The 22,539-nt window shown below is 38.9% G+C and overlaps 2 protein-coding genes and 1 long non-coding RNA gene across 5 annotated transcripts in view; 1 reads left to right on the forward strand and 2 right to left on the reverse strand.

Moving 5' to 3' along the window:
• Window positions 1-10,763, reverse strand: part of LOC137579478 (band 7 protein AGAP004871) — a 38,116-nt gene extending 27,353 nt beyond the window's left edge. The window contains exons 1-3 of one of the 3 annotated variants that reach the window (XM_068293302.1): window positions 8,363-9,038; window positions 3,851-3,950; window positions 3,042-3,057 (exon numbers count right to left, since the gene is read on the reverse strand). In XM_068293302.1, the coding sequence (XP_068149403.1) occupies window positions 3,042-3,057; window positions 3,851-3,950; window positions 8,363-8,413 (167 nt within the window). In that variant the 5' untranslated portion in view covers window positions 8,414-9,038. Of the gene's footprint in view, window positions 1-3,041; window positions 3,058-3,850; window positions 3,951-8,362; window positions 9,039-10,691 lie in introns of those variants that run through there. The other 2 variants (XM_068293299.1, XM_068293298.1) reach the window with 2 other exon arrangements.
• Window positions 10,764-12,526: 1,763 nt separating this feature from the next.
• Window positions 12,527-22,391, reverse strand: LOC137579019 (beta-1,3-galactosyltransferase 4). The gene is made up of 4 exons (XM_068292682.1): window positions 21,688-22,391; window positions 14,352-15,382; window positions 14,093-14,287; window positions 12,527-14,027 (listed from the first exon to the last, which is right to left on the reverse strand). Exons 2-4 carry the CDS (start codon window positions 15,246-15,248, stop codon window positions 13,656-13,658), a joined length of 1,464 nt encoding a protein of 487 aa, XP_068148783.1. The 5' UTR covers window positions 15,249-15,382; window positions 21,688-22,391; the 3' UTR covers window positions 12,527-13,655.
• On the forward strand, window positions 18,375-19,526 carry LOC137579317 (uncharacterized). Its single transcript, XR_011032798.1, has 3 exons — window positions 18,375-18,528; window positions 18,610-18,705; window positions 18,999-19,526. It is a non-coding gene; the product is annotated as an uncharacterized lncRNA (long non-coding RNA).
• Window positions 22,392-22,539: the final 148 nt, after the last annotated feature.

Below are 22,539 nucleotides of genomic sequence, written 5' to 3' on the forward strand. Positions count from 1 at the left end.
GCCATAAAGGCAAACACAAGCATGGGAAACTAGCAACTAGCTGGCAACTGAAACTGGCAGGCCTATTATTAAGCTTTAATGGCTGGCTAAAATGGCACCAGCTCAACACAGAAAGACAAAGGACAGAGGGAGAGACAAAAACTAAGGTTTGGATGAGAAATAGAAACGATGAAGAATTTGAGACTGAGAGCATTAATTATTAGCAGTTTAAATTGTGGAGACAAAACATTTAGCACAAATGGCCAATGAAACATGAGATGAAAAAGCGCGTCTAGCTTAAATGTGTGTGTCGTTTCTTCTGTTTGTTTGTGGTTTTTCCGTAGTAGTTTCCTCAACAACTTCATGAACACACACACACAGTTTTTAATTCTTTACGTTATGAGTTTCCTGGCTTTCATTATGATTAGTTTTGTCTTAAAGTCCTGTCATGTAAATCGACAAACTATTACTTTCTCTATCTCTCGTTGCTTTCGGATAATACAAATTTGAAATGAAATAACAGTTGAATGGGCCACAAAATTTCAATTAGATTCCCACACTACTTTTGTGAGCGCAAAACTACATACAATTTTGCACAATTTCCAGCACTTAAATGCCTTGCTTCCTGCTCTGTTCTGCGGCGCTGTCTGCTGCTCAGGCTCTTGTTGAACGTCCCCAAAGGCCAGGCTCGGGTTCACATATTGCTGCTCAAAACCAATATCCTTACACTTGAAACAAAATGGCAAATATGGCTAACTTTTTCAAGCAGCATCCGTTTTGGGCCAAGTTGTGAGGAATCTCTTGAAAGCAAAATAGAAGAAAGACCAAAAATAAAAGGCTAAAGCAAAATGATTTGAATCTAAATTGAAAAAAAAAAAAAATGAAGAGAACAAAAAAAAATACAATAATAAAAAAAACCAGAGTGCGGGCATCTAACTTCGACTGCGCCGTACTTTGTATACCCTTGCAAGTTTTTGTTTGTTAATCCTTCCTTAACTATCGTCAACCTCAACGTGAAAAAAGGTTTCATCTTAAAAGTCTAATGTTCGCAAAGGAACAGCCATCAGTCTTAGGCTGGAGCAATGCGGAGCATAACGCATGGAGTTATTCATCAAAGTCACTGTTTTCACCGATCGTTCCTATGGAAGCTTCGTTCGATCTTAATGAAATTTAGTAGGCAAACAAAACTACGAAATACTACTCTTTAAGACACGTGATTGGAGATGCTTTCATGTACATATGCGTTGCACATTTCTGACCAAAATAATATACTCTTTTTGCAACGGTATAAAAATGGCAGACGTTTATTTGATTTTTTTCTTTTCATAACCATTAGAAAGAAGAAGGAGAAAAACTTTCGCCTCTTTCGAAAACTAAGTAAAAAAGCCAGGGCCAAAAGTAAAGTTTTCCACCAAAGGACATAATATATTTCCAATGTGTGTGTTTGTGTTTCAGTAGACGAGGTCTGGGCCTCGAGATGGAGGGATTGAGGGGATAGCTAAGGCGATTTTCTTAACTTTTGCACAGATAGAGGCAGAGAGCGTGCATTGAAGCAAATCTTTGGTTTGGTCGTTGCGTTTGTTGGCAATAGCCAACCAAATTGCCGCAGGCTGCTTTGTGTTTGTCTTTGAAGTAGACAAAGACAAGCAAGAGAAAGAGAGAGAGAGCGAAAGAGAGACAGAGTGAAAAGGATTGAAGGGGGGAATGGAGGTAGGTTGCCTATGCGGGGTGCCATCAGATTGTCAAGCAGTCACCCAGGCATTTTTTAATTTCTTTTATTTGGCCCTTTTCTATTGTGTTTTGCTTTTTTGCCTGCAAGTGATTTGCGTTTTTTACTTTTGTTTTCGTTTTGGTCAAGCTGCTAAATGCCAAGTACTATTGCTAAACGAAAAGTGGGATCGGAAAGAGAAGTGGGTGAAGAGTGAGACGAAAAGGTTGGTGGGATGGTGGTTGAATCAGAAAATTAACTAATGATGAAAAACTGCAAACCTTTTTGGTTTGGTCTGTTCTGTTGTTGGCTTTATTTTGCAGGTCTATTAAAGTCAGACGCAAGGACAGGTCCATTATTATTTGCTATCTTTTATCTGGGTCAAAGCAGATGAAGTTGCCATTTATTCTTAGATTTAATAGCCTCCAGTGTTTGGGTCTGGCCCGGCCCCCCGAACTGGGCAAATGGAAACCCCGAAAGCCGCAAACCAAAAATTCCTCAATTCCAAAGCTTAGACTTCTGATACATTCATATGTAAGTGTGTGTACACACACACACTTGTGCTTGTGTGTGTGAACACATATAACAAATATTAAGTGCACGCCCCTTTGCAAAACATTTACTAAGGTCCTTCTACAGCACCATAGAGATGTTAAGCTAATGCATTTGCACATTCATTGGAATATGAATCCGACGACATAGGCGTTGTCTGCACCAAAACGCAAACCCTGTCCATATAACCCATATACCAGATTTGCAGAACTTTTGTTCTGTGCCAGGAATGACAATCTTCAATAGATGACAAACGAAATAAATGAAAGACATCGCGACGCGATTACCAGGTAGTTGGTAGATTTACATTGAAAGATAATCATGGGATAAGCTGATATGATTGGCTGGATAATGTCGTATTCGTTTTGTATGTAACCAAGTAAAGCACTCGCGTAGTAGTAGTTCCATAGAGTGCTCTGCGAACGACGCCTCTGCTACATTTGCTACCATTACTCATAGATAAGAAACTTTTCCCAGTTGGTTATTTAAAGGCAAATAATCATATATGTATGTATGTATGTATATATACATACATATGTGTGTACTATGTATACATACAATCCCACATGGCACACTCGTTGGCATGTTAGAGTATATTCTTTATGCACTTAAAACTTAATTTGTCGGCAAAACTATTTCAATATCAAATGGGGAAATCATAATGAAATATGAAAAACATTTTCACATACTTACTTCTTGCTGGCTTATGAATTATGTAATTTTATTTACAATACCGAATTAAATAAACAAATGTTTATTGCAATTTTTGTACAAAAAACTAAAACTAATTTTGTTGTTGGACTCACCAAGTCTACGTACTACAGATGAATAGATGAGGAGAAAGAAGCATTTTGGTTGGTTGGTTCGTTTTTGTTGGTTTTTTGGTTTTTTTTTTTTGGTTTTAGTTGGTTTGTTGGATTTTGATGAAGCATTTTATTATTGGTTTTTGGATTTGATTTGATTTATTTGTTTGTTCAAGTTCATGTTTTTTGATTTGTACAGAATTTTTGAATTTTTGTACAGATTGATATTTAGATTGAGAGGCAAGTCCAAATTCGTCGAATTTGTTTTGTTGAGCAAGCAAGCATCATGATGACAAAAATGATGTATCAAGGAAAGAAAAATGGTTAGTTACAAAAAAAGACAAGACATAATTGTGAGAGTAGAGTGGAGAATGATTATAAAACTAAGCTAGATCTAAGTATGTATGTATATGTATATCATACATGTATTTATTTGTATTTATGGCCATGCTAGCTAGCTTGTGTCTGTGTATGTAAAAAGTAACTAGGTGTAAGTGTGGGTCCGTGGGTGGGTTGGCGGCTTCTTGGTTTGGGCATGCAAAACTGTAAAGCGAAATGTGAAACGCTATTTATTTGCTGCTGGTTGCTGGAAGGATTAAACTAAGTATGTCAACTGCAAAGCCAGTAGGTCAGGGATAGTCACCGTAGCAGCATCAGCACCAGCAGCAGTTACCTTATATGTGTAAAGCTTGTTTCTACGGGAAGGAGGTTTGGGGCTTGGGGTGGGTGGTGGGTGGTGGGTTTGGGGTTGCTCATTGGGGTAGGGGTTTGGGTTAGGGGATCTGATTTTGGGTGCTGACACACTTACTTTTCATGATGCGATTGCGGTATTCATCGTCGCGCTGCATGGTTACGCTGCCACCACCGTTGGATACCATCGAGCTCACTTGTTCCATGGGCACAATATCCTGCCGAAAAGAAAATGCGATGTGTAAAAGGAATGAGCAAAAAACAGGGAAGAGAAGACAAATAGCAACTGTCATCAATCATCTGGCAAACATGAACAGAATCTGCCTGCTGGCTTCTGTTTCTGCTTCTGCTGCTGATTCTTTGGCAAACATATGCGTTTTTCAAATTAAAAACGTATCTGCTGCAGCTAACGGTAAAAGCACATTAAAAAACTCAGAAACGAAAAAAATGAAACTTAATTAGTTGAGTAGCAAAACGTAGGGCAGCCAAATTGCATTTATACAAAGAGACAATGAGTGTTCAGGACCGCTACCGGTAGCCCCCGGGGCCCCAAACATGAATACATAGTATATAAGTTGTGCACAAATCCAGAATGAGTCAAAACTTAGGGCCGGATTCTACTTTGAGTTTTGGTTTTGCCATTTCTGTAACCCAATGAAAATTACGGACCTGTTTCTCCGTTGGGGAACAGGACCACTCACATGGACACATACATATATGAACATAAGTATGGACACGAACATGACCGCCAACCACTGGCAGAGAATGGAATTGCGGAACGGATGGGCGGGCGGGCAGAGTGTCTATCATAGTTTTACGTTTTTATTTGCTGGCTAGTTTGGCTGGGGCGTTCGGTTTTTGGTTTTACCAGCTATAAGCCCCCCCTCGACTATTTCTTCCTACAGCTCGTTTCAGTGTTCGTTGCGGTTTTTCAAAAAATGATGTAGATAAATTGTGTTTTCTTTGTTGCATGCAGCTCCCCCTCGCTCTTCGCATATACAGCTGCCACTGCTTACACCAGCAGCCCTTCCCCCTCTTAGCCAATCTACTTCCCCTTGGCAACCATTTATAGTGTCTAACAAAAGCATTTACTGTATGCGGTTATTCTCGGTTATTTATTTTTTTTATACTTCTTTGCTCCTCGCTTTTTTTGCGCTCTTCAATGGTTCTTTTGCCAGTTTGACTGGCTCCAGCTGCTGCCCAGCCATCTGTGATGTATATCCCTCTGTTCTTCTATATTGTTTGCATCCAACGGACTGTGTCGCCATTTCCACAGTTGTGAGTTAAATGGATTATTTTTTGTATGCCTGCCGACATTTATTAATGAAAATTGTTCAGGATTAGCGTGGTAATAAACGCATTTAATCTTGACGAGTTGATGGCACTGGGAATGGCAGCTTTGGGCTGTGGGAATGTGTTTTTTGGACCAAGGGACTCTTACTAAAGCCGCGAAAGATTTCAAGGGTTTAAATAGATAAGGTACAGTTGCCGTTTCGTACCGAGGGAAATCAAAGACAAATTTCAGACAAGACTAGAAGGTTCCCTCTGATCGTATAAGTATGTATGTCCGGCCTATTTGGTCTATCTGAGTAAGTGGGAAATAAATATTTTAAGTTTCCAAGTCCGAAAACTAAAGCCACAGCACTTATTGTCTTGACTATATCTTTTACTGTGCTGCTGCTACACATTCATACATATTCATATATATTCACTTCACTTGGAATGTTTCACTTTTAATTATTTAATTTGATAAAGCAGATTGCGAATATGTAATGCCTCCCTTGACTTAAATCTAATCTGGCCCTTGTATGAGTTCAGAACGTGCCCCCATTGGCCTCGATTTTGGTAATTTGCTTTATGCAGCAAAACGTTTGGGTACCATTTGGTTAAAAAAGACCAACAACAACAACAACAGAAAGAAAAATGAAGCCGAATGGAATGGTGTGAGAAGCAAGATGGGGGGGGGACTGAAATGAGCATCACGTATACGACATGTAAAATGCGCAATTCAATTTTGATCTAAACACGCATTATGCCGCATATTACGCATACGCCATGTGCGTGGGTCCTTCTACAGCAGGAAATTTGAATGCATAAAGCTTCGTCTACCCCTTCCGCCAATGTCTTCCTTCCTTCCATCTCTCCATTCCTCTGTATATGTACTCAGTCAGTCACTGACTCTCCACAGTACTTCGTTGCTCCGTTTCCCCCCTTCATTCGCCCTATCATATTAACGACTTTTACATATTGAAAATGTTTTGCCGGCAAAATGTGACAAACTTTCAACGATGTCATTGACGTAGTCACCATTTCAGTTTGTTTGCTGGCTTACTGCCAGCCTTTCCACACACATGTGGAGTGTGCATGTGTGTGTTTCTGTAGTCTATTCGGATTAGGGAGATTGTCGACTAAAGTGAACCAGGTAGACAGGAACTGGAAGAGGAACAGGAGCTGCTGGCTAGGCTTCAATTAAAATGTTGCCCAAATGACTTTTTTGGTATGACAAAAAAAAAACTAAATAAAACCAAAAAGAGGAAATTAAATATATCTGTGTACAGTTAGTGCAGGAAGTACGCAACGGCTAGACTTTAACTCTATATAGACTATAACTCTTTTCTCTGATATATTACATGAACTCGTGCAAAGAAGAGGATTCTCTTTAACAGTTTCAATTTCCATTGTTGTTTCAACGATTCCTGCAAAAGTCGCCATAAATTTTTCAATTAAGTTCAAGTGCAAAAGCCAAAAGTCAACACAGATATGTCCAGTTGAATTGAGTTTTCAACCTTGCCTGTGTACGTGTGTGTGAGAGAGTGTCTCTTTTTCACAATTTCATTTACTTTCGGGTTGTTGGAGGGTAAGAAAAGTCTGTCAAAGGTTCCACGTGTTGTCGTTTCCGTCGTGTTGCGGCTGCTACTTTGTCATGTAAATTAACGGTTATATTGTAGCGACAATTCTCATACAACAACTAACTGTAAACCAGGGGAACTGAAGGACTCACAGGACCCCACACACACACACACACTTACATATACTCGTATACATACACACATGCCAAGTGCCTCATAAATAAGCCATTGGCTGTGACGGCGGGGCGAAAGTTTATTGTATGTTATATTGAATAATTAAATTTTATTGATCGCGATTGCGTTCACACATAGAACAAAAATGTACACACTCACACATGCATACACCCGCATACAGACTAGCCTAGAAGCTAATGGCATATCTGTGCATATGTATGTACATATGTACATATATGTATTTCAGTACTTGTTTATTAGATTCCAGGCTTTGTTTGCGGCTGTTTCATTGGGGCATAAAGGGCTTAGGCACTGTCATTGTTAAAAATGTGAGCCAACTTACTAAATGTGTGTGCTCAAACACACACACACTCTCACTGTTTACCCAATTGTATCGCGCTAATAAAGTTAATGCGCTCGCTAAACTGTTTGGCCCTGGCTTGTATTTTAGCCCTTGTATCGCCTGACCCAAGTGACGAAGACGACGACCACCGAAATGAGTGAGTGGGCCGCGCTAATTGCCTTTTAAGTTGTTGGCTCAACTCTCTTAGGGTATGGGCTCAGCTAAGTACTAGAAATACATATACATACATACATATGTGAGCATGCATGTACACATATTGTTAACCAATTGAACAGAGAAATGAGTAGATCCAACATAATGAGCCCCTATATGGCCTTTACCATGAAAACCTAGCCTAACTTTCGCTGCCTTGGAACTAACTTAGGAAACAATGGATATTAAGGATTCTCATTTTACGTCTTGAGTAGATAATCCCTAGCTGATTCTCTCCGAGCCCCAAGTTGATACTTGTTTTACTTAAAATCATCTCTCCAGACTGTAACTGCTCGATGTTTTAATTTTAGTTAGCAAAGCCCATAGGTCAAGTCACCGGCTAAGTCGAATATGCATGCACGTTAAGTATCTCGTTTTCTAACAGCTAAGTAAATATTTATGAAAATAAAATCCTGTTGAACAAAAGATCTGCTAATACTTAGTCTCAGGTGGCTGCTTCAGTCGAGCATTAAGCCAAATATTGTACTCGAATGAGGAAAAACAAAAGGACGACTACAACAAATGAAATGGCATGGATGTGGAGCTAAAGGAAAAGGAGGAGAAGAAGAAAGGGAGATAAGTGCAGCAGCAGCAAGCGATAACTACAGCTCTTAACCGACAGAGGTAGTCAGCACAGAGGTAACAGTACAGAGGTAGAGAGTAAAGGAAAGAAACGCAAACTGATTAAATATCCGCTTTCACAGCAGCTGTAGCCCAGTTTTAGAGTCAGCATAATGCGAATTCATGTAGGGAAATGTAATTTGAACACCAAAATAAACAAAAACCGCCAACCCAGCCCAGTCCAGGATGCTGAGCAGGTGCTTGGGCGAAACAAAAGCCGCTGGTTATTTGCCTTTTCCAGGACACACGACGACAAAAGCCTTGGCAAACATCAGCGGAATGTGATTAAAAAATAAAAAAAGAAAACAACCAGCAGAAGAAGAGAACGGATTCCGACCATCAAGGGAGACCAAAGAACAATGGCAAGTGCCATGTTTGGATGGATGAATGAATGGATGGATAGTTAGTTGGTTGGTTGTTTGGAACCTACCTCGTAGCGTGTGTCAATTTCTGGTAACTTCTCCAGGAACTCTTCAACCATGTTTTGTTGAACGTGCGTTAGGCAGCAAACAATTACACACACATACACACACACACACACACACACTCACAAAATTAAAGACAGAGGCAGAGATATAAGAACAGTCACAGGTGAGGGGCCCAAGCAAGTGTAAATTATGCAAAACTGTTAATAAGCCTTTTTGTAAAACAATGTGGTGTATTTTATGCGTGTTACTATTTAGCTGGAACACCTGTTGTTTTTGTTTTTAATTGTTCTAGTAAATGTTTCTTTTAAAAATTCGTCAGTTGCTATTAATTTTGTATTTTGGTTTGAGTTTCATTACTTTTTTCATTAAAATTACTTTTGCACAGTTGTGATTGTCCTTAGGGATATCGTTTTTGTTTTAGTTTCCTGTTTTTGTTTGGTCACTTGGCACTTGATTTCTTTTGGGCGCAATGTTTAGCTCTCTTGCTTTCTAAGACTCATTCTCACACACACACACACTTACAGTCACACACACACATGCACACTCAAAGGGACCACCCAAGATGCTGCTGATGCCAACATATTTGAAGCCAAAGAACGCCAACATAAAAAAAGTAACAAAAATACAACTTATTTAATTGTAAGAGTGTGTGCGAGGAAGAACCAACAACCGCTGCCCGTTCACCGTTCAGCACTAACAACAAATTGCAGAAAAACAAAACATTTATAGCCAAGCAGGACACACGACGAGCCCCTTCGACGACGCCGACGACGTCGTTTTGGATGCTGTACTAAAAACTAGCCAAAACGGGGAGAATTCGGCAGCAAACGAGTGACATACACTGGCAGCGGCTGGCTAAAGCATCCAAGAGCTTTGCCATCGCCATCACCATCGCCATCGCCATCGCCATTGCCATCGCCATTGCCATCGCCATCGCCATCGCTATCGCTATCTATCTAACCGATGGCGTCTGATAAAAAGGAAGCAAACATACAAACGAACAAACTCGAAATCGTGGCATACTCATAGGCGCCGGCGCTCTTTTTCAGGGGCCTTCACTTTGCGTCTCCGCGGCTCTGACGCTCTCGGTCTCTCTCTCTCTCCTGGCTGCTGCTCTGCTCTCTTTGTGTATACTCCTCTCAACTTGACACACATTTAAAGTTGTTGAGCTTTTAACGGAGGACAACAGCTTCCACTTGAAACTGGATGATGAGTTTTTAGCACCACCAGTTTGGATGGTGGATCGCATTCCGCTTAAGAATGGAGTGGAATGGAGTTGAAGTGCCTGTTGTATGCAGTGCCTGCTGCACGGTGCATCCTGCATGTTGCATGTTCCATGTTGCTGCTTTGTCTTGTTTTCATATTTTCCAAGCACTTGTAAATAATTTGCAACTAACGAAGGCTCGGCACCACTCAACGAAGAGCCTGAAGAGGTACCCGCCTATCTTGCCTCCTCCCAATACACATGTATGCACCGCACCGAACATTTATACATACATATGTATGTATGTATGTACATATGTATACTTGGTGTATTTGCATCAGTAGTTTAGTCAGTCCAAGCGTATTTTTAATTGATTTGTGGCCCAGTAATTAACACAACGGTAAAATGGATAGCAGCCTGGGAAAAAGATTAACTATGAATGAATGTAAGACTTATCCACTTGGCTAGGTTCATAATCAGCAATGCGGATCTTTGTGAACAGAACCAGCTTCTGGCCAAAGGACAATACGATAGCTCTGCTAGGTTTTGAGTTTTACAACCCTTGAACCTTTATAATTCTTGAGTTCAGATTCCCAATGTGGCTGGAATCGAGGAGGATCCCGGGAACCTGATACTTCTAATTGGCGTGGGCTGCAAAGTGTCTTACCGGCTAACTTCAAAAGGATACAGTGATAGCGAAAGTATATTACAGAATAACCTCTGTTTTTCTTATTTCAACAGCAAGCATTAATTATTCAGCGATCCGAACTGTGATCAGACTGGGATCTCTGCTTTGATCTTTGCAGCTGTGTTCAAGAACGCGTCGCAGTTCTCAGATGAAACTGAAACGGTCTATGCTTTTAGGAATGCGCTTCTGTTCGTATAAACAACTAGATCACAAAGACTGTAAGCTAGAGTCACCAATGTTCAATGACGCTCTATTTGGACCTTTTCAGACTCTTCCGCCCACGTAATTAGCAAAAAAGCCATATTTGACGTTCTAACACTGGTTATCTATATTAATCGATCTACCATAGTTTATAAAAAGCGGACCAAAAACGATTTTTAGAAGAGTTTACCTCATTTTTTTAAGGATAGCGCCATAATGACGATTTTGATTGACTTACCTCACCCATATTGAAATATGCTGAAAGAGAGTGACAGTTAGTGTTGAATATATTTCCTCGATGTGTGACCTCTCGGGCTGACCACCAGACGAACACTAACCAAATAATGAAAAGCCAGCAAAGTGATTCAATGCAACAATTGGCCTTTTCAGAGAGCACACGTCATCGTCAGGCGCTTATTTAGCTTAAGGGTTCACACGGGGTGGGAGACATAGAAGGAAGAAATGGTCGCAGGCACTTTCTACGCCTTCAGCTAATTCAATCGACAGACGTGGGAACAAAAATCATCATTTGTCATTTGCACTCACAATGCGTGTTTAACAAAAGGGGAAAAAAATATCCGCCTACCCCTAAGGATATCTCTTCCTGAGTCCTGAGCTTGTCACTATGTGTAGGAATGTGTGGCTGAGTGTATAAATAAAATTTTGCCCCCTTTGAAAATTGTTTGCAAAACAATTTCAGAGTTGCGTTTGTCGTTGGTTCGCTATTCAACGTCGAATAAAAATTGTTCAGAAGTTTCAAAATGTCCTTGAGAGCAGCTGTTGAAATGAACTTTTGATTTCATACCTTTTTCCATTTCAGTTTAATAATTTACATTATTCGGTTTCAACCGCTTTGCAGTGGTATTGGCTAATTTGTTTTGCTGTCTGTAAATTATTTGTGAAAAAGGAACAAAATGCGCCAGGTGATGGAGGATTGGTGGGTCAAGGACGAGAACTTGGCAATTTGCTCGCGAATCGGAATTATTTTTACAAATATTTATACTTATCCTTTTCATATTCGTTTATCGATCAAATAAATAAGTTTTAAATTTTTGGATTTACAGAAAAAAGGAAATCGTTTCACACAGCAAGCTTTTATCGACTGGTGAAAAGCTCTATAAACTTAAAAAGCTCAATTTGAAATCAAAGGCAAACAACCGCCAAAACAATTTAATTGAAACCGACTTTTCTGCGTTTTTTTTTTTTGTATGACGTTTTTTCCTTTATATGTATATATAATTTCTGACAAACTTGAACATTTAAATTTTAATTTCATTACACATTTCGTTTTGTTTGCTAATTTTTTTGTTTCTGTTATAAATTTCTTTTGTTACACCTTCGTTTGTTCAATTATCTATCCATCCATCCGTCCAACTACTACATACATGTTTATCTATATATATATATATATATATATGTACGGTACAATACCTACAATCGCAAAATGTCTGCTTTTGATATTTGTGTTAACATTTCCTGGCTTTATAATGTTCCCTCATTTTGTAATGTTTTGCTATTTTTCGATTATTTCATTTTAACGTGCCTAACCTTTTTCTCATTCTCATTTCAGATACTCAACTAAGTTTCACGTTGTTGTCATCTTATGATTGGCTTCTTTGGAATTTTAAAAATTATATAGAAACTAAGTTGGCTGAACTAAAAAGAAAGAAAAAGACATATAGATACATAGATAGACACATACAGAAAAAAAGAGACAGATAGAGTGAGAAAGAGAGATTGAAGTTACCTTACATATACATACATAGATAGACGTAAAAAAAGAATTTCAATAAATATAAATATATATAAATAAATATTTATGTAAAGATATACATGAACCATTTTTATGCATGTAAATATTTTAGGTAAGTACATCATGAAGACGACTCTACGACTTGCAACAACTTGTCTTAATTTTTTCACTATGTAATAATAAATAATTCAAGTTTACTCAATCAGTTCAAAATTACAAAAAATTTCATCTATATATGTATACATATATATGTGTGCATTATTTATGTGCTGTTAGCTAATTAGTTATTCTTCGATTTACTAATTCGATTTCTTTTAAACTTTGGTTTTTTAGTTTTACTCCGTTCTCAAGTTTTGTTTTTATATTTAGGCCGCCTTCATGTCTCTCTATGCAACAACTGTCGAATCCTAAAGTTACATCAAATCTTTTATTGTAGCGATCGTTAAATTTTTTTTGGAATATATTCGAAGTTTTAATACATACATACATTAACTCTTGCATTCAGATTATTCTTTATGCTACTTAAAACCAAACCTAATTGACTAATTGCGAATATAACATTCATAGTTCAACGTATTCGAATATCAAAACAATGTAAATGCATATTACCTAACAAAGTACAATTTTTCGGAAACATCAAAACGAAATTAGCTTGCCGCTTGAATTATTGAACAAAAAAACATTCAGTTGTCCTAACAATAGTTTTTGGATCAATTGCTTTTTGATTTCAGACAAAGCGTGGTCCTCGCAGACAGAGATAACTTTAGGGAATCATTTAGATTTCTGATTACTATTTCAGTGTTGATGGATATCATGTTTTTTTGTTGCATAGGTGAATACAATCTTTTGAAATCATATAATGATAATAAAACATTAGGGTTAACTGTGTTTTTGTTTTGTTTAAGTTTTAAGTACTATTGTTGTTTCTTAATTTGCTTAAGTGGTATGTTAAGAGCTGGTGCTTAAGGTTATCACTTGTTGTTCTCGTTTCTTACTTTTGCTTGTGATAATAATTGTTTAGAATGTCTGTGACCATAAGAGGCTTGAATGTTGTTCTCCTTCTTCATATTCTTCAGTGACTATCAATAATCTCTTAGTATGTATATATATTGATATATACATATAAACATTTTTATATATATATATTAATATATATACATATTATATATATATATATTAATATGTGATACGAATGATTGTAGGCAGGTGGTTGGTGGTTCACTTGACTTTGCAATGTTTTTATCTTCTTTTCTCTTGTTTGTTTGTTTTTCGTTTTTCTTTCCATTTGTTTTCTTTTCCTTCTTACTCTTTGTGCTAACTAATTTTATCACTAAATAACTAGCGATTAAACAATAAACAGCCAAAAACGTAATGGCAAAAAAAAAAAAAAAAAAAAAGAAAATCTATTCCAGGCCACTTTTACTCCTCGTCCTTGTACTTTATTCTTTTCTAGCTGGCTTCCATTTTGCTGCGTGTGCTGTTTTGCATTAGAATTAACTGCCAGAGTGCATTGATCCGCTCCGGGCCAATGCTATGCGAGGTGAAAAGGAACTCCTGGTCCATGAGATCAATCTGGCCGCTAAGCAGCAAATCGTAATCCCAATAATCTAAAATATAGGGCTGCACAGAAGTGATTGTAGTGTTTGTCTCCTGAGCCATTATTCCCGTTATGTGGACATCGTCAATCCAAAAATAATTGGATCGTTGGGCAGCCTTATACAGGCGAAGCACCACATCCGGTGAATAGACAATGGCAAAGCCAGGACAATAGGGCGGGTAGTAATGCTCGGAGTATTCGCGAAAGCTGACGCGCCATTTCGACTGCCAGGTATAGAAGATTTGTAAGGATTAATGATTGATTACAAAAAAGATGGGCACAAACTCACGCGGTAGGACCTCTTCACACGGGACCCAAACAAAGGTCGACAGAAAAGCAAATCATGTTGCTGCCCCAGCAGGGAACGTAATGACGACGTGGCCGACGATTGTATTAAAGTCGACGCTGTCGTTGGAGTCGCTGCTGCTGGCTCCGCCAAGTACTTCAGTAGCTGAGGAGTATGCACATAGACATCGTCATCCACCTGCAATGGAACAAAAGAAGTAAAACAATTGAAAATGATGGTTAGAATGGGACCTATTACGCACCTTGATGAGCAGCTTCGCCTGGGGGCAGTTATTATGAAACCATTTCAAGGCCATCACATGCTTGTAAGTCATGTTGCGGTAGGCGTCTTGAAAGTTCCCCTGTACCATGTCACCGTACAAGTTATTCTCTTGGGTTAGATCCCATTGCACGGATTGTTCTTCAAGCGGCAGGGCTCCTAGTAGGAAAACGACACGCACTGGCGACTTGTCTATGATCGGACCGCCCCATGTTTGCCTTATGATAGAACGCTTCTCCACATTTCGCGGAGCTGTGTGCACCAGGATCAGGGCCTTTATGTCCGCTGAGCAGGCGTCTTGATTCATTACGTAGGCAAAGTTGTTCAAGTCAATCAACTGGGACAATTTCGAGGTGTGTTGTGTTGATGTGCTTGTTGGCGCAGGAGGCGAAGGAGTTGCTAAAGGAGCGGGCGTGGCCGCTTTGTCTAGGCTAACTAAACTATGGTTATAACTAAAATTGTAGCGACTAGGCTCGTGTATTTGGTTTGGTTTGTTGTTGTTACTGCTGCTGCTGCTGCTGCTGCTGCTGCTGCTGCTGCTGCTACTGCTACTGCTACTAGTACTAGTATTAGTACTACTACTTCCATTGGCACTAGGTGGTGGCGATGAGAAGGAGGACAACGATGACGCGGAGGAGAAGGAGGAGGCGGAGGAGATAGCAGATGCTGAGGCGGCATAAAAAGCCGACGCCACTGGCGGCGCTTCGGTTTCCAGCATTAGCGGTTGCGGCACAATAACCAGCCAAATGACAAGGAATAAATTCACACAGATTATTAGCAAGCAGATGGAGCGTTTGTCCATCATGCTAATACTTAAGGTTGTTAGCTGTTGTTGCGTTTGTTGTTGTTGTTGTTGTAGTTGTTGTTGATGATGAATCATTACCTCGGTGCTCCTCTTCCTGCTCTGAAGCTGGTGTTGTCGCTTCCTTGTGCTTATTATTCCCTGGACACCTCAAACGGAAGCGTTTTCTGCGTGCTTTTGCCATTTAATTGGGAGTAAACTTCCACGTAGACCTGCAACAAAATGGAAATTAATTTCAGTCAGATGACATTGACAGCTTAGCAGCTCAGCTTAACCGTTATTAATCAGCGATAATAGAATAACTATTAATATAATTGATTGACATATGCGGTCATGCCCACGCATATGTAAAGCATACAAAAGCGCCACCAACTGAAGCAACCATCAGCCGGGACGTGGACGGACATTTGCCCATTAGACATTGGACAAATCAATTTTGTAAATTGCCTGACCCGATAACTTGCAAATGGACATGACGACCAACCGTCAATGGGCGAATTCAACAAGTTTTTTCCATAAGGTCGACAGCTCCCATCGCCCTTTTTACATTTTCCCACACCTCAACAAGAAAAACGCAACACAGCAAAAATCCAATAAGGGCGCGTCGTCCAGGGACGACATAGTCGTCCTGTTTGTTTGCCCGAACCGACAATCGATACAGGCGATCTGTTTTCGCAGCGCAGCTTAAAGACTCTATCTCTTAAAATAATAACAAAATAAACAATTTGGAACTTCGTAAATTTAGTTTTTGATAAAGATTATAAATTTTTACCATTTTTCTACCAAAGACGGCGCAAAGGTAGTAGTCGTAGTCATGATACAATCTAAATTCCTGACTCCTTCAGTCTCAATTGAATGCAACAAAAAACTGCTCTCACTTTTATCCACCAGTTTCCCTCCTTTTTACTGCTGATATCCGGTCAAAGCTGAGAAAGGGGTTCATTCAACCCATCCAGGCAATGCGTCATAATTTCATTTCTTATTAAAGATTCCCCTCAGTGTCTCTTTACATACATACATATATAGACATGTATTCTCTGAGCAACTTGTATTGTTCGTCCCATCGAGCCATCCACCATCCACGTTCCTTCATTGGTTTTCATATAACAGCGACTGACAGGTGGGGCACGTAGGTAGCAAAACATAAATGAAATTTGCAATCGTTTTGCAAAATGGCCGATGTCAATGGTGGTCAAAGGTACCAACTTGCCTTTCTAAAGATTTTAGCAATATTACGAGTCCAATGTTCCAACCAAACTGACTGTCGTTAAAAGAAGGGCTGCTTATGATGTCAACATCGAAAAAATGTTATAGATAATATACCTAATCAGTCCTGTGATAGCAACGCCGATCCATCATCTATCGATCGGAAAGTGTCATTAAAAAAAGCGTGCACCTATACCACTGGCGGAACTAGCTTATCTTGTTGGTAGGGCGTTTAGGGAGCTGTATCGGGCAGGTAGGAGGTCAAATTGACCAGTTTCAGAAGTGAAATCTTGGTTTTGGAGGGAGCAACTTCCCACATTTCCCAATGATGTGTACACCATAAATATTTGCTTAACCAACTTTAATACCGTTACAAAAATGTCATAGGCAAAGGGCGTTAAAGGAGCGCGGTAAAGGCCAGAACAACACGAAACACGGAAAAATAATAAAAATTTTATATTTATGTAAATTTTCTCTAGGGCTGGCAGTACAACTCCTCCGCACTCTCTCTCGCTTTTTCTTCCTGTGTCTCTCCCTCTCTCTCTGTCTCTCTCAATCTACCTCTTATTGGCTAGTTAACAACGCCGTGTTAATGTAAAAGGGTTGTACTTGTACTTGTTCTTGTTCTGCTATAGTGGCTGGACTGGTTATAATTATTGGTGGTGGTGCCACCGATCTGTCACGCAACACAAAAAGGGCCAGACACAGTCACAGATGCAAGCAGGAAGACGAAGGGAGTAGGAAGGAGGGTATTCCACGGATGCGGTGGTCATTCCTCGATGCTTTAAGATATGGAAATAAAAAAAGGAACAAATTACTGCTGAACCTTTGACCTTTTTGCAATCGACCAAAAAATTAAACAAGAGCAATATGTTCTTAAAGAAGGAGCGACGAAAACTGTAAAACCATTGCCCTATGGCGTGCCAGGACAAAAGCCAATCGGAAGTTGGCATTTCGTAGGCCCAAGGGCATAGTGCAACTGCCACAAGTCGCAAAATTAAGTTCAGTTTGGAGTCATGCGAGACTCCTCCGAGGGTTGCCGCAGCTGTCGCCCAGTCATCTCACACTTCCACAATTTGCAGGCTAGTAAAGCAAGTGGTGTTTTTTTTGCAAACCAATCCAAACTCATCGTTCTGGGGACATCTTTTAAGGTTACTTTAAAGTTGAAGTAAAACGAGTTTTTTGGTCAAATTCATGTAAAACTTTGGTTTACAGGTGTAGCAACCACCGCAAACGTGGGACGGTAGATGCAAATAAGTAGCCTCCATCCCTCATCTAGCCGTTATTCCATCCGATGTGCAAAACTTTGTTTTCAAGTCGAAGGTTAAATTTTATCGCGGCTACATTTTGTGGCAAACGGCGCCCCGTTGCCGCTTGCTGTTGCTTCTATTGTTTACTGAGACTCTGATTTGCTGCAGACACAACTGACTGTACAACTTTTCATCCCCTTTCTCACATACCCCTTTCCCACGAAATTGTTTTCATTCAATGGCAATGACAGGCAGCAAGTAGGTTGGCAGCAGCAAGCAGCGGGAGGAGAAGAAAACAGAAAACAACTTGGCTACCATCCAAAAAACACTTTGAATAGTTTCGGTCAGGTCGCTTTTCGTTTAGCACCCAGTGCAAATCCGATAGATATGCAATATATTTACGTTTATTTTCTATACACATACAAAGTGAGTCTAAGTATAGCCACATATCATTCTGCCCGTACATATGTATGTATGTACATACATACATACATATTACTGAACAAGTGCAAAACATTTCACTAAAGATGTGTTTGTTATAGTTATGGCAATGCTCTCGACCACTTTGTGGTAATTGCTATCAATTCCAGGCTACAACTGTCCTACTCGATTCCATTTCATTCCGTCCCCGCCTAGCCACGCCTTGTGGCCACTTCAATTTTACGAGCCATTTTGTTGTGGGCCAAGCGAGCTAGGTAAGTGGTAAAACGAAAATAGCTGATCAATGTCGTCCACTAAACTGTGAGAAGACGACTATGTGAAAAAAGAAGAAAACAAAACACAAACTATGCACTTTAAAACAGCTATCACCTAATTGCAAATGATCTATTTAACTTTGACAATTGCATGTAGTGGTTCCTTTTTTACATTCCTTTTCTAAAAGATAAGGCAAATATCGACAGGTAAAATTTTCAAGTAACAGATGTTTCGCATGCTGATTGCAGTAAAGCAAAATTAATTTGGTTTTTTATATTCCGGAGAAGAATTCTCGCACATACATATGCACCCATTTTGGGGCTATCCAGGGAAATCAACTGAGAAGGAAGAAAATTATATTTAGTTGACACACTCACTGACAGGTATGCATATCCATATACATGTGTACATATGTACACATTTCGGTGTGGTTTGCCAATTAAAAAAATAAAATGAAAAGAACAGCGTACCTAACTATGCAAAAGTTAAATGGAAGGAACACACCCAGCTCCCAAAGAGTAGAGTCTAGGCTTGGCTAAATAAATTATGAGAATAAACCGCACACAGTTCCTTGTCCTTTTTTGTTGTTGTTTTATATTTTTTATTGCTGCTTTGCGTATGAAAATTTAATTACGCGCATTTTGCTTATATTTTCACGGCTGACGCGGCTCACAAGGCAAATGACCACCACCACCACCAGCCGCCACCAGTTCATGAAGCCCACCATAAGGAACCCGGAGAGAGTCCCAAGTCCCGTGGTCCCGAAACCGCAGACCCAGACCCATACCCATACTCAAACCGACCATACCCCAGACCAAACGAGTTTTATGCACGCACAGAAATGGAAAAGAAGAAGAAATTAAAGGCGAAGTGTAATGAAATGAGGCGACGACAAGAGAACTGAGGGCTAAGCCGAGAAAAACGAGTCCAACGATGAGTCAGTTGGAGTCCATATTTGAATAAAGTAAATGAATTCGTCGCACCGACTTCGGTATGCCGTGTACCATACTTCAAAAACAGCTATTTCAGGTTTATAAACTAAATTGATTAAGGAAAAAGCTTTCTTCTACCTATTGCATACACAATTTGGCGACCATTTTTCATCCTAATATACACATGAAATTCCCATTTAACAAGAAGTAAGAAATCCTTTATTACTCTGACAAATTAAATGTATCTATTAAAAGTATGTGAATTAATAAAAAATCCTTTTAATACCTAAATGATCGTAGACATACTAATTTTAACTTAAAGGTTCATATGTAAGCAAATAAAAAATTAATGAGCCAAGTCATATGTCGCTTGAAAGTAATCTGTGTTACGTACAAAGTGCGATAACAAAGACGGCGAATCAAATTCCATTGGGAAGCATTTTCATCATTTTGATAATTTAATTGGAAATTCGCTCAGAATTTAAAACAATTATAAGATTAGCAATGACTTTAATACTATAATAAACATCAAATCAACTCGAAAGCCCGTTAATTCATTTAAAAAATCGAAAGGTTTGGGCTTTATAATCGCCAGATTGGTTCTCGACCCAACTTTTTAGAGTATCTGTTGAAATGAATACAATTTGCGTAATCGGAACACAAAAAAATAAATAAGTGTATAAGTATTTACATACAAGAGAGAGAAATCAAGCTTAAGTCGTGGCGAAAAAATGACGAAGTGACGACGTAGCTGACTGGGTCAATGTACGAGCCATAAAAACCGTCTGCTGAAGTTTTTGTGTTTGCTTGGAAGGTGGGTTAGGTTTAGTTTTATCAGGTGCTATCAGAAGCTACCGTAAGCAAATAAACCAAAAACCCAAAAAATATAATTACTGTTAAGAAGAGAGCAACGCAGAGCGAGAGGTGGAGAGTTAATTAGAAAGCTTCCAATAGAGAGGCTACAGCGACTGCTGCTGCTACTAGCACGTGATCACTTTGAATTTTAAATATTGAAATCACAAACACATATGCGAATACACCCGCTGCTCCCTCTTTCAAAAAACAGATACATGCACATACATATGTGTGTATAAATATGTATACATATTTACATATACATATGTATGTATGCGATATAAAAAGAGCTGTATGATAAATGAATTGAGTGACAACGAACGCCTTTTGTATTGAGCAAACACTCGATATGTATTTCTTTCTTTTTGCCATATATAGATGAATGTATGTATGTAGGTATGTTCATATATGTATGTATATCTAGGTGCCGGAGTGCCTTGCAGAAGCTACAAAGGCAAAACGTGGCGCGGTGGTGGCTCAAGGGAGGAGGAGTGCGTGTGGACTCTGTGCCTGCGTCTGAACTTGTTCAAGGTCAACAATGAGCAAGAACACATGCAAAATGTATAAGAACTGAGCCCAAGACCCTGAAACACTCCTACCCCGCCCCACCACCTAGACTGAGGAACGTCCAAAAACGCTGTACAAACGTCAATATGCATACTTGTGTACAATCAGTCGACAAAGAATTTGTCTATCAGGTAATTTAATTAAACTAAAAGGCGAATAAATAGATAACTGTATAACTTTTAATTGTTTATCAATTTATATTTAATCCGGTCAAACTAACTGCAATTAAGTAAACGTATAAAGCATCATTACTTTTTGACATTAAATCAGTGCAGTCGGATTCCATGCACTGAATGTATCTACATACACATATGTACATATACATATATATACATACATGCACATTCATTTGTACAGATGTGTGTATTTTAGGGAGGGCCAAAATTCATTTTTTTTCTTTGTGAATCTACGACCATATTCACATACATATACAATGTATGTACATACATATATGTACATATTCCTGATGTACTAACCGAAACACGGCCATAGTTTGTTTGGTTTGGTTTCTTATGCAAAATAATTGCAAATCGAGAAATTGTATTCCTTCAAGTATGAAACAAAAATACACCTTTTATCATTAGGTATATCACTATAATGGTTGGTTTATAATGGTTGGCTGACAAGCCTTCTTAAATTCAAAAAGCAAGTTTATAAACACCACCGAAAGTAAATCTCATGGAAGGAAGAGAGGGCACAGTCGATAATTTTAAACTAAACTCCTTTACAATTGAAATTATTGGATGTCTCTTTTTTATTTTTTTCGGTCCACCCTAATATATATGTTTGTCCGCAAAAATAAAATACAATAGTGATGAGGCAGGGTAGGCGGATAAACAAAGCGAAATACAATATAAAACAAAAAACTAAAAAACTAAATTCTTTCTTTAATTAGTGCATATTCTAATCAAAGTAAATATTAATTAAAACCGAAATGCATTGCAAATACCGTTAAATATTTTTTTGCACTCCGCTCTGATTAGAAACCAATTAACAAATCAAGATATTTACCTGATGTTGTTCTGCTAGTTGCTAACTACTCCTATAGTTGCTTCTTCTCAAATTTGTTGGCACATAAAGAGGGTTGATGCGTCGGCGTTGGCGGCGACGGCAGCAGCATCAGTCGCGATGAGAGATTGAAAATTAAATGGAAGGGTTTTCTGTCTTACTTTTCGCTTCTCTCTTTATGTCTCAATTTGTTCTGAGTTGTTTTTTCTTTACTGGCTCCACCGTTTAAATCACATGCTCAGGTGGTCTGGGATGCTGGGAGTTCCAGTTGTAGTTACAAATTAAGCGATAATTAACCAACACACAAACACAATCACGCACACCTACTATTTCGTTTTATTGCCAAAACCGAGCTTCATTTTATTTGATTTTCGGCTTGCAGCTTTTAACTTTTATCCTACATATATTTCTATATACACATATATTTGATTTTGTTTCCTTGCGGCAGATTGTGGGTGGAGCAAATACACATTCACGCAAACGCAAGCGAAATGGAATGCAGAGTGGATAGAAGAAGAGACACAAGGATGCCAGCAAGGATGCTGATGCGAAAAAAAATATATGAAAAACACTTTTTACTTTCACTTTTGGATGTTTTCATAAAATTCGACTTTTAACTTAATAGTTTTTAGGTTATGGCCCATATTAGCATATTGTTTATGCCGCCGCTTCTGCTGCTGCTTCTTGTTTCAAATTAAAATAAAAAAGTGGCAAACACCAACCAATAGTGCTGCGAAAACGTTATCGATACTTTTTAATTTTCCCGAGACTATCGCTGCTTTCGCAATATCGATATTTTGAAACGTGCCGATAAGTCATCGATTGTTGGCGAAAAATCTAGGCAATGTTAACTTT

This window comes from Drosophila tropicalis, unplaced genomic scaffold, assembly GCF_018151085.1.
Source record: "Drosophila tropicalis isolate 14030-0801.00 unplaced genomic scaffold, ASM1815108v1 contig_694, whole genome shotgun sequence".
NCBI classification, from domain to species: domain Eukaryota; kingdom Metazoa; phylum Arthropoda; class Insecta; order Diptera; family Drosophilidae; genus Drosophila; species Drosophila tropicalis.